The 11,405-nt window shown below is 49.4% G+C and overlaps 1 protein-coding gene across 1 annotated transcript; it reads left to right on the top strand.

Annotated features, from left to right (window-relative positions):
- The first annotated feature begins 712 nt into the window (after window positions 1–712).
- On the top strand, window positions 713–11,404 carry LOC135261924 (U4/U6 small nuclear ribonucleoprotein Prp3-like). Its single transcript, XM_064348624.1, has 17 exons — window positions 713–883; window positions 1,685–1,839; window positions 2,125–2,255; window positions 2,684–2,845; window positions 3,640–3,726; window positions 4,744–5,015; window positions 5,499–5,617; window positions 6,054–6,241; window positions 6,708–6,874; window positions 7,321–7,403; window positions 7,853–7,996; window positions 8,186–8,285; window positions 8,507–8,620; window positions 9,313–9,431; window positions 9,786–9,866; window positions 10,263–10,321; window positions 10,444–11,404. Exons 2-17 carry the CDS (start codon window positions 1,695–1,697, stop codon window positions 10,591–10,593), a joined length of 2,121 nt encoding a protein of 706 aa, XP_064204694.1. The 5' UTR covers window positions 713–883; window positions 1,685–1,694; the 3' UTR covers window positions 10,594–11,404.
- The last annotated feature ends 1 nt before the right edge of the window (window position 11,405 follows it).

The following is an 11,405-nucleotide window of genomic DNA, read 5'->3' on the forward strand; positions in this document are numbered from 1 at the left end:
ACCTGAGGAAAAAGCGTGAGAGCAGACTGGTTTGCCTCAGGCAGTGTAATGTTCTCTCTCCATGATGACTGTTTGCAGATGACCCACTTCAACGAGAGAGAGAGAGAGAGAGAGAGAGAGAGAGAGAGAGAGAGAGAGACTCAGTGGCTCATATTATGGTTCAGCCAGTGGACAGCTGCAGCTCCAAGGCTGTGGGAATCAGGGGCATTAGCCAGATCCAGATGTGGGCTTATGTATCCAGAGCTCTTACTTTCTGCATGAACGCATCAGCAACCAGGAGCTGTGTAGTCTTTGTAGATGCCACTTACATATTCTTACAAGCGCAAGATTTATTCCAATGGACCTGATCATAATAAGGGCATATTGCTGCCACTGCAACAGGGCTTGATAATCTTACATAGGCTGAGTTATCAGTATTTAAATCATAACTAATACTAAATAATTTTCTAACAAAAGCACATGCATAATGTGGGCTATATGTCAAAATTTGTAGGGAGTATGAACACTAAAGGACGGTTTCCCAGACAAATATTAAGCCTAGTATTCTAGTCTTGGACTAAAAACATCTTGGACCAAAGACATTTCCCCAATGGTTATATCCACTGAAAAAAAAACAGTCTTAGGGTAGGCTATATCATTGTCTAGGAAACTAGCCCTAAGAGTAGAGAGAGTGATCTCGTACCAATTTTTAAAATCTTTGATCGACGTCACCTCTTTTCGAGCGCTTTCCAAATAACTTCCGTTTCCGCCTGACGTTGTTATGCCGTCGCGCCGGATAATGTGTACTGGAGTCAATAGGAAATAATTTGTTTTGATTTAATATTGGTAAAATTATTCTAAACTGAGAACACGGGCACCGTTTGCAGAGAAGTTTGGCAATTTGGTAAGCATATTTCAGCTTGGAGGAATGTGTATGAACCCACGGTAGTTTCTCAACACTCGCCCGCTAACTTAGCTCTGGGCAAGTGTGTTTATATACGTCCTGTTTACGCTGACATTTTAGCCATCTGCAGTGTAGCCACGTGTGTAATAGGCTTTGTAAACAAATAGTACTCATTCGTAATATCCATTCCCACAGTGTGCATTATCACGGATTTTTTGGTACGTTTCCACCTTTCCAGCTGCTATTTGCATTTTGGGAACATGCAAATAGGTGCATCGAGCATGTATGTAGTTACATTAGCTACTGTAGATGTTTATAGGTATAGCTGTGTAATACCTATTCCAAGATATATTCAAACGTCATTTTGCTCCCACTACGTGTCAGTACTAACCCCATTTATGCCCCTAAGGTGTGTTAACCTGAAGTTCCTCAGTAATTATTTCCCAGAAAGATGGCTTTTAATCGCCTTTTAAGCATGACAGAGCACTGACTGACAATCAATATTGTCAGTGAATTACACATGTGTTTTATGATGCTTTCTTTCCCTTTTCATGTTGGCTATAATTGTGACAAGTTAAAGGCTATTATAGTGTAGTTTATTATCATGCATTTGGATACTGGTCTTGTCCCTATAGGAGTTTGCAGCCAGGATTTGTATAAAAGCAGGGTGTTTATGAGTGGAAGCATGTTAACAGCACTATGGGAAATGCAGTCTTTAGCAGTTGCATTTGATGTTAATTGAGTAGTGTTGTGTGCCTGAAGGCAGTGTGTGAGTGAGCTTTTTGCTTCCGTTTTGGGCAGGGCCCCCACCATGTCTCTGCCGAGACGGGACGTGGAGGAGCTGAGGCCTTGGGTGGAACGCACCGTGAAGAAGGTGCTGGGGTTCTCTGAGCCCACTGTTGTCACGGCAGCACTGCACTGCCTGGGCAAGGGCCTGGATAAGAGGAAGACCACAGGTGTGTGTGTGTGTGTGCGCGTTTGTGCACGTTTGTGTGCGCGTGTGTGCATGTGTGTGTGTTTGGGTGCACCTATGTGGATGTGCTGGAATCTATCCCTGTGAAGTTGTTGCTCCGCGCGTCATCCGGATTGGTTCATCCCATCTGGTGTGTTCACCGTGCGGTGACCAATCCACACGAGCGGTGAATCTGCTCAGCAGGCTGGCGTCAGCTCGCTGCCTGTGTCGCGTGCGCGCGCGCGCGTACCCGCCGCTGACCCCCGCCTTCGCCGCCCCGCCTCCGCAGACCAGCTGCGGCCGTTCCTGGACGAGTCGGCCGGCGGGTTCGTGGAGCGGCTGTTCGAGGCGCTGGAGGAGGGGCGCAGCTCCCGCGGCGGCAAGGGCGACGGCGAGAGGAACCGCAAGAGGGAGCTGAAGGTACGAGCCGGCGGGGCGGGGCCGGGGGGGGCCTCGCCCAGGCGCCATCCGCCGGGACGCCCCGCCTTTCTGAGCGTCGCGGAGCCGGGGCTTCACTGGAGCCGCTCGACCCCGGGGTCTGACCGTCGGGCCACCCTAGAGCTCAAATAAGCACTCATACCTCCCCAGTGTTGTGTTTCTCATGACGTGCTTCCCATACACATGATCACCAGCATAGCTTACTTGCCTATTAATTACTGAAGGATATATTTGCTTTGCCTCTGACTGGGGTGTCTAGGCATTCTGTCTTTATTCAGTGGGGTGTTTACTGATGCCGTTCAGGTTGAGTGGCTCTTATAATAGCAGTACCACAATGTGGACTGAAACCTGCAGCCTCTGTTAGGCGCTGTGCCACACCGACGGGCCGTTAAGCCGCCTCCCTCTGACAGGATGTGTTTGGCGATGACGCGGACGGCGGGCGGGAGGCGCCGGCCCCGCCCGAGGGCGCGGCGAAGAAGAAGAAGCGCGCGCCGCGGTTTGAGGAGGTGGAGGAGCCCGAGGTGCTGCCGGGACCCCCCGCCGAGAGCCCGGGCATGCTCACCAAGATGCAGGTACCGCCGTGCGCGCGCGCGCGCACACACACACACACACACACACACTTGTGCCCTCACACAGGCCTGTAGCTGGGTAACGTGTACACTGTGGACTTTAGAAACAAATCCGTTTCACAGCTGAAGTCCTGTGCCCTGAGGTGTAACCCAGCACACGGACCTGGGGGCTGTGTAGCGCGGAGTGGTTGCCAAGCACAGGTCGCCTGAACGTTGTCCTGTGTGTGTTCGGCACGACTGGGTGGAAGGTGGGGGAATGAAGGGCTTGGCGGTTTCCTTCCTTCCACATTATGCTTTGCTTGATCTGCCACCGATCACTGGCATCCGTATGTTTGTGTGATTGTTTGGCCGTTGTTGGGTTGTTGTTTTGTATTTATTTTGTGGTTGTTTGGTTTTGTTTTGTGGTTGTTTTGTATTTATTTTGTGGTTGTTTGGCGGTTGTGTTTGTTTTGTATTTATTTTGTGGTTGTTTGGTTGTTGTTTTGTGGTTGTTCTGTATTTATTTTGTGGTTGTTTGGCAGTTGTGTTTGTTTTGTATTTATTTTGTGGTTGTTTGGCAGTTGTGTTTGTTTTGTATTTATTTTGTGGTTGTTTGGCAGTTGTGTTTGTTTTGTATTTATTCTGTGGTTTTTTGGGTGTTGTTTTGTGTTTGTTTTGTATTTAGTTTGCGGTTGTTTGGTTGTTGTTTTGTGGTTGTTCTATATTTATTTTGTGGTTGTTTGGCAGTTGTGTTTGTTTTGTATTTAGTTTGCGGTTGTTTGGCGATCGTTTGACGCTGGCCTTGCGTTGCTCCGCAGATCAAGCAGATGATGGAAGCTGCTACGCGGCAGATCGAGGAGAGGAAGAAGAAGCTCAGCTTCTCGGCTCCGGCCCCTGTCCCTCCGGTGAGTCCCGTCTGGGAGGTCAGAGCTAAACGGAGCGCGCTCAGATCAGTCTGTCTGGGAGCTTAGAGCGATATGGAGCGCGCTCAGTTCAGTCTATCCGGGAGGTCAGAGCTAAACGGAGCGCGCTCAGTTCAGTCTGTCCAGGAGCTCAGAGCGATATGGAGCGCGCTCAGTTCAGTCTGTCCGGGAGGTCAGAGCCGAACGGAGCACGCTCAGTTCAAGCTGTCTGGGAGGTCAGAGCCGAACGGAGCGCGCTCAGTTCAGTCTGTCTGGGAGGTCAGAGCCGAACGGAGCGCGCTCAGTTCAGTCTGTCTGGGAGGTCAGAGCCGAACGGAGCGCGCTCAGTTCAGTCTGTCTGGGAGCTCAGAGGGAAACGGAGCGCGCTCAGTTCAGTCTGTCTGGGAGCTCAGAGCGATATGGAGCATGCTCAGTTCAGTCTGTCTGGGAGCTCAGAGCGAAACGGACCGCGCTCAGTTAAGTCTGTCTGGGAGGTCAGAGCCGAACGGAGCGCGCTCAGTTCAGTCTGTCTGGGAGCTCAGAGCGATATGGAGCGCGCTCAGTTCAGTCTGTCTGGGAGCTCAGAGCGATATGGAGCGCGCTCAGTTCAGTCTGTCCGGGAGCTCAGAGCGATATGGAGCGCGCTCAGTTCCGTCTGTCTGGGAGGTCAGAGCTAAACGGAGCGCGCTCAGTTCAGTCTGTCTGGAAGCTCAGACCGATATGGAGCGCGCTCAGTTCAGTCTGCCTGGGAGCTCAGTTACAGTTTAACAGCAAATGCGTTCTTTCTCTTTGAAATAAACTGATATCAGTTTAGGGAGTTTCCTGCTTCTTATAGATTTTTCCAGATTTGAATGTTTATAGAGCAGTGCAGTAAATGTGTCATTAGTGCACTGCGATGCACATTTAATTATGATGCAAGTCATTTTGCTGGAGTTCGCCATTGTTAAACCCCTGCTTTTATCCTCACCAGTGAAATCTGCTTTCATCCTCACCTCCCTGTCCTAATACCTCCCCCACCAGAGGGTGCCTCCCCTCGCTGCCCCCCCGATGGAGGCCCCGCCCTCTCTCCTCCCCCCCCCCGCCCAGCCGGCCCCCCAGTCCCAGTCCATCGCCCCCTCGCAGGCCGCCACCTTCATGAACGACGCCATCGAGAAGGCCCGCAAGGCCGCCGAGCTCCAGGCCCGGATCCAGTCCCAGCTGGCCCTCCGGCCCGGCCTCCTGGGGCCCGTGGGGGGCGGGGCCCACAACCTGGTGGCCCTCGCCAACCTGCACGCCATGGGCATCGCCCCCCCGTGAGTCCCTCCCACCTGCGTGCGCCGTACTCCTGTTTAGAATGAGCGAGAGCGAGTGATAGATTGAGTGTGATTGAGTGATTGACTGTCTGAGTGATTTAGCGAGTGAGTGGGTGATTGAGATTAAGTGACTTGAGAGTAAGTGAGTGAATGAATGTGTGTGTGTGTGTGTGTTGGTGTGTGTGCGCGTGTGAATGTATGTGTGTGTGTGTGGGTGCATGTGAGTGTGTAAATGTGCGTGTGTGTGTGTTTGTGTGTGTGTGCGTGTGAATGTATGTGAGTGTGTGTGGGTGCATGTGAGTGTGTAAATGTGCGTGCGTGTGTGGTGTTTGTGTGTGTGTGCGTGTGAATGTATGTGTGTGTGTGTGTGTGTGTGTGTGGGTGCATGTGAGTGTGTGTGTGTGTGTGTGTGGGAGCATGTGAGTGTGTAAATGTGCGTGTGTGTGTCTGCACGCATGTGAAAAGTCCCCCCCCCCCCCTCAGGAAGGTTGAAGCTCGGGAGGTGACGAAGCCGACCCCCCTGATCCTGGATGAACTCGGCCGCACGGTGGACGCCAGCGGCAAGGAGGTGGAGCTCACGCACCGCACGCCCACCCTGAAAGGTGAGCGCGGCGCAGCCCCCGTTCACCCGCTATCTCTCCTCACCTTGTGCCCGGTGACGCTAGCTCTTCCCTGTAGTTCTGCGCGGCCTCTACTGTGTAGAAATGACACGAGCGCGACAGAGGAACGCATTTGCTCCGGCACCCAGCTAGCACATTTCTGATCGGACTGCTGATTTCCGTATGGGGGGTAGAAGAAGCTATACACCGAACACGTGTTAAAAAAAACCGAACAGGTCAATTGTTAATCCAGGTGGTTTACACAAACAAATCTACTGTAATGAATGGTACCCAAACTTTTATGAAGCTTCTAGAAAGTGAGCAGACCCAAAGCATCTACTCCCTGGTAAGCAAGCTTTAAATTGTTCTGTGGTTGCTGTAAGTCACACTTGTCATGTGAATGTTAGGTGTCTGACCGAGCCCCCCTCTCTCGGGACAGCCAACATCCGGGCGGCGAGGCGGGAGCAGTTTCGGCAGCAGCTGAGGGAGCGGCCGGGGGAGGACCTGGAGTCCACCTCCTACTTCGACCAGCGCGTCAGCATCGCGCCGCCGCAGCGCCCCCGCAAGGGCTTCAGGTTCCACGAGCGGGGCCGCTTCGAGAAGATCGCCCAGCGCATCCGCACCAAGGTCCCCCCCCCCCACGTGTGCCCGTACTTCTCAAGGCTTTGTGTTTGGCCCCCTAGGACTCATTGCTTTGGGTTACGGGCAACAGTGTAGCATAATGGCTAAGGAGTCGGTCTTGTAACCCAAAGGTTGCAGGTTCGATTCCCCGGTAGGACACTGCCGTTGTACCTTTGAGCAAGGTACTTAGTCTGTATATATCCAGCTGTGTAACTGGATAAAATGTCCTTGCCGCATACATTTAATGGAGTTTTGGAATAAGTGTTTTGGAGCCTGTTTTACGATAATGTGAGTAGCAGGCCATTTTAGGAGTTTTGGAGAATTAGATCGTTTTAGGATGTTTTCGGAGTCTTGCGTTTATTACTGTAAAGCAGTGGGCCCATCTGTATCGGATTTAAATGGTGCAGTTTTTGTGCAGTTTGCCTAATTCCCCTTCCCAAATGTTCCCGCCGCTCCTTCCTCCGGGGCGTAGGCTCAGCTGGAGAGGCTGCAGATGGAGATCGCTCAGGCCGCCAAGAAGACGGGGATCCAGGCCTCCACCAAGCTGGCCCTCATCGCCCCGAAGAAGGAGCTGGGGGAGGGCGAGGTGCCCGCCGTCGAGTGGTGGGACTCCTACATCGTGGCCTCCAACGTGAAGCTGTGAGTGAGTCGCGCTGGACGATGGGCCTTCCGCACCAAGGCCTTTCCTGTTTCCTGTTTCCTGTTTCCCGTTTCTAAAGACACTTCAGACTTATTTCGATGCTATGTACTTGATGGAAACTTCCGGGGTAAGAACGCCAGGTTGTGTCTATAGGTTATTCATTTACATTCTCATATTTTAGTTTTATAAAAAAATTTATATTTTATTTTAGCTATATTTTGAGTAAATTGTAATTATGCAGAGCAAACTGGTACTAGGAAGATTAGCCCAAGGAAGTACATTAGATATAGGTGCACAATAGAATAGTTATCACTTGTATCTGTAAGTTAACAGTTTTTAAATGTACATTAATGAGTATTGTACTATGTTAATTGCATATAAAGATGTTTATTAATGCTCAGTGTGTAGCTTTTTAACAATCCATGTCTCTCCTTCTCTGTATTAGCACACCAACATCAACCTTTGAGGATGTGGACTTCTTTGGAGTGACAAATCTGGTGGAGCACCCTACACAAATTAGCCCCCCAGGTAAGAAGATCCTGAACGTATAATACGACCATTTCCTGTTTGGTGCTTTTTCTAGACCAGTCCGGAAATGCTATGGATCTGTAAGACTCGAGATGCACAGGGAAAAAGTACATGTTGTCGTAAAAACCAAGCAGGAGAGGAAAAAATATTTTAGATGATGGACATGCTTTTTATATCAGCCATTTTGTGGTCTCCCTAAATACAAGTGTCTGTTAGTTGTACTGAACTGAAACAACCTGAAATGCCTTGAAATAAATATGTCTGGCTACATACCTCAACAATTCATCAAAATGTAAGAAATCTATGTAGTGGGTAAGGGGTTCTGAAAAACACAATATAGCCCACAAATGAAAGTGTTCAGAAAGTGTGTAAAAATAGGGCCACTCCACTCCACTAATTGGCCTGTGTCTGTTAGAGGATAACCTCCTCTTTCTCTCCATCTACGTTAGTGGACACTGACAAACCTGTGACACTGGGGGTGTACCTCACCAAGAAGGAGCAGAAGAAACTGAGGCGACAGACGCGCCGAGAAGCCCAAAAAGAACTGCAGGAGAAAGTGCGACTGGGACTCATGCCGCCTCCCGAACCCAAAGGTGTGCCCCACGGCTCCCACCTCGGCCCCATAAAGCTACTTTGGATTATGTTTACAAACCATCGTGTTGCATTTAGTTTCTGTGTTGAAATTCCTTAAATGAAACATGCACAATAGTGGCACAGAACACGGGAGAATTTTGAAGAAATGGTCAAAGTAAAAGTAAAAACTCATGTACACTCTCTTGCAGTGCGCATCTCTAATCTGATGCGAGTCTTGGGAACGGAGGCAGTGCAAGACCCCACCAAGGTGGAAGCCCATGTCAGAGCACAGATGGCCAAGAGACAGAAGTATGTATGTGTGTGTTTGAGTCCTTCTAGACTGTTTAATGGAAGCCTGGTTTTCAAATCCCTGTTGATATTCTTTTGCTGATTGAAATAGTCTGTCTTAAAGCCAGTAGGCCTCAGGCGCCTCTGGGGATTTAATGGTTCTCCCAGCTCGCTGTGTTGCGGTGCAGTTGCAGTCTCCGGTCGTTTGTAAAGCCCTTCCTCCTGAACCTTGCGTGCTTCAGGGCCCACGAGGAGGCCAACGCAGCCCGCAAGCTGACCGCCGAGCAGAGGAAAGAGAAGAAGGTGAAGAAGCTGAAGGAGGACCTGAGTCATGGAGTCCACATCACAGTCTACAGGTAAAACTGGGCTAATCTCCTCAAATACAGGTGAGACTGGGCTAATCTCCTCAAATACAGGTGAGACTGGACCAACTTAATGATCTACAGGTAAGACTGGACTCATATAATGATCTACAGGTAAGACTGGGCTAATCTAATATACAGGTGAGACTGAACTCATGTAATGATCTACTGGTAAAACTGGGCTAATCTCCTAATATACAGGCGAGACTGGACTAATTTAATAATCTGTAAGTGAGACTGGAATAATTTAATGATTTATAGGTGAGACTGGACTAATTTAATGGTCTACTGGTGAGACTGGACTCGTGTAATGATCTACAGGTAAGACTGGGCCAATCTCCTGATCTACAGGTGAGACCAGACTAGTTTCATGATTTACAGATGAGAGTAGACTCATTTCATGATTTACAGGCAAAATTGGAGTAATTAAATGATTTATAGGTGAGACTGAACTAATTTCATGATTTACAGGTGAGATTAGACTCATTTCAGGGTTTACAGGTGAGCCTAGACTCATTTTATGATCTATGGGTGAGACAGGACAGATGGTGTGATTATACAAGGAACATCAACTGGCAAGACTCCTAACCCAATTATAAGTCACTGAATAATAAGTCACCAGTAAGGAGCAGGTGGGCCAAATGTAATTGGAGATCAATGTTTGTTTCCTTCTGTGTACTTTCCAGGATCAGAAACCTAACGAACCCAGCCAAGAAGTTCAAGGTGGAGGCAAATGCCAGTCAGCTGTACCTGACAGGGACAGTGGTTCTGCACAGGGACGTCAATATCGTGGTGGTGGAAGGAGGTGAGGGATTCCCTGTAGACCGCTGATGCTGATTCATGAGTTGGTGCTGATAGAAGGTTTCATGTGGAAAAATAACGGCATAAAAAATGATTTTCCAGGGAAAGGCACAGGAGTGGCTGCCATTGTGTGCTCACAGTAGCTTGGGTCCATGTTATCTGAAATACTGTGTAAAACGGTTCTATTATATAGATGTGAATCATGCCTGCGTGCTAACTTTGAATTGTGTTCTCAAATGAAATGTAGGCTGTTACTGAAAAGGGACTCACTTTGTAGGCTGTTAGTTTTGTCCCAGCTAACAAAAACCGTTCTCACAATGTTGCTCTCCTCTGTGCCCCCGTTCTCCCCTCTGTCAAGGTCCTAAAGCCCAGAAAAAATTTAAGAAACTGATGCTCAGTAGAATCAAGTGGGAAGAGCAGACCAACTCCAAAAGAGACGGTGAGAGAGGGGGAGGTGGCAGAAAGTCTCCGAGCTTGCTTGGCTGAAATATTTATTTGTTATAAGAAGTCAAGTGCATCTAGTCTTTGTGCATTTTATTGTGTGTTTAAAGCAGGGTTGCCCACTCCTGTTCCTGGAGATCTACCATCCTGTTGGTTTTCACTCCAACTCTAACAAAGCACACCTCATTCAACAGCCAGAGATCTCGTTGAGCTGCTCATTAGTAGTCGGGTGTGCCAAATTAGAAATGAAGACCTTCAGGACGGTAGAGTTCCAGGACCAGGGTTAGGCAGCCATGATTTAACACGTTAAATCCTACGTGACCGCTGTAAGCGGTCTGAAGTGAGCTGGAACGTCGGCTGAGAAGGTGTTTCTCCCATCTTTCCTCCCTGGCAGACCACGAAGGTTCTGACAACGACGGCCTGAAGAAGAACAAGTGCACACTGGTGTGGGAGGTGAGCGGGCGGGGCCACCCAAAAAAACATGACCGCGACCCAACCGTGCGCTGCGACCGTTAATAACCCGTGGTCTGCTTTCTCCGCCCCTCCTCCACCCCCCCACACCCTCCGGCACCCAGGGCACGGCGAAGGAGCGAAGCTTCGGGGAGATGAAGTTCAAGCAGTGTCCCACGGAGAACATGGCGAGGGAGCACTTCAAGAAGCACGGGACCGAGCACTACTGGGACCTGGCCCTCAGCCAGAGCGTGCTGGAGTCCCCTGACGACTGAGGGGCCACTCTTTTTGGCCACCATTGGTGGGAAAAAAATGGTTGTGAGGAGGCGTGGCTAAAGGGAGGGTGGGTGAGGTCTTGGAGGCGGGGCTAAAGCAGCCACAGATGCACAGAGAGCCAGGACCCGAATACAGAGTCGGTCTGTGCGGCTGGAGGCCGTTTCCGTGTTTGTCCACAGCGCACTAGAATCTAGGAGCTTTTCTTTTTTCTTTTGCTGTTGAGACTGTGACTGTCCACATTGTGAGGAGAGTGGTGTGTGTGAGAGAGAGATGGGTTGTACTTAATTATGAATGTATGTGTGTGTGTGCGTGCGTGTGAGTGCGCATCACTGACGATGTTGGTGTATGAGTTCCTGTGTCATTCGGGACGGTTTGGATTCTGTGTGACTTCTGGCCTCACCTGCCTCATGTCCTGGCTTGGCTGCAATGTCTTGCTTAATCCGTTAAACGCTGTTCCCAGAACAATACATCGACAAAAAACGATCCCTAGTGTTATTTAGAGCGGTTGTCTCATGCCACTCTCCTGAATTTGAACCCATTTCTGTACATTACCGGACTAATGGTAAAATTGTGTCCGAAGATCAAATTTAAATGCCTCACTTAGAAGAAATGTTCGTATTAGAGCTCATTATTTTTCATATGAAAGGTTATCCACTACGCACAACTAGAGCTGTAAGTCTTCATAAGATGCTCTTCAGTTTAAACGAGCCTATAAAGGGGACTTAAGGGCTATCCGAGGTGTTCATTCCATACAGGCGCAAAGATTAAAAGAAGGACATTTCCAAATTCCAGTGAGTGCAGATGGATGAAA

Source organism: Anguilla rostrata, chromosome 8 (assembly GCF_018555375.3).
Source record: "Anguilla rostrata isolate EN2019 chromosome 8, ASM1855537v3, whole genome shotgun sequence".
In the NCBI taxonomy this organism is placed as follows: domain Eukaryota; kingdom Metazoa; phylum Chordata; class Actinopteri; order Anguilliformes; family Anguillidae; genus Anguilla; species Anguilla rostrata.

Coding starts and splice junctions, on each gene's coding strand:
- LOC135261924 (XM_064348624.1), top strand. CDS start 1,695: ATGTCTCTGCCGAGACGGGACGTGGAGGAGCTGAGGCCTTGGGTGGAA. Junction 2,256..2,683: donor ACCGCAAGAGGGAGCTGAAG/GTACGAGCCGGC, acceptor TCCCTCTGACAG/GATGTGTTTGGCGATGACGC. Junction 8,621..9,312: donor GTCCACATCACAGTCTACAG/GTAAAACTGGGC, acceptor TGTACTTTCCAG/GATCAGAAACCTAACGAACC.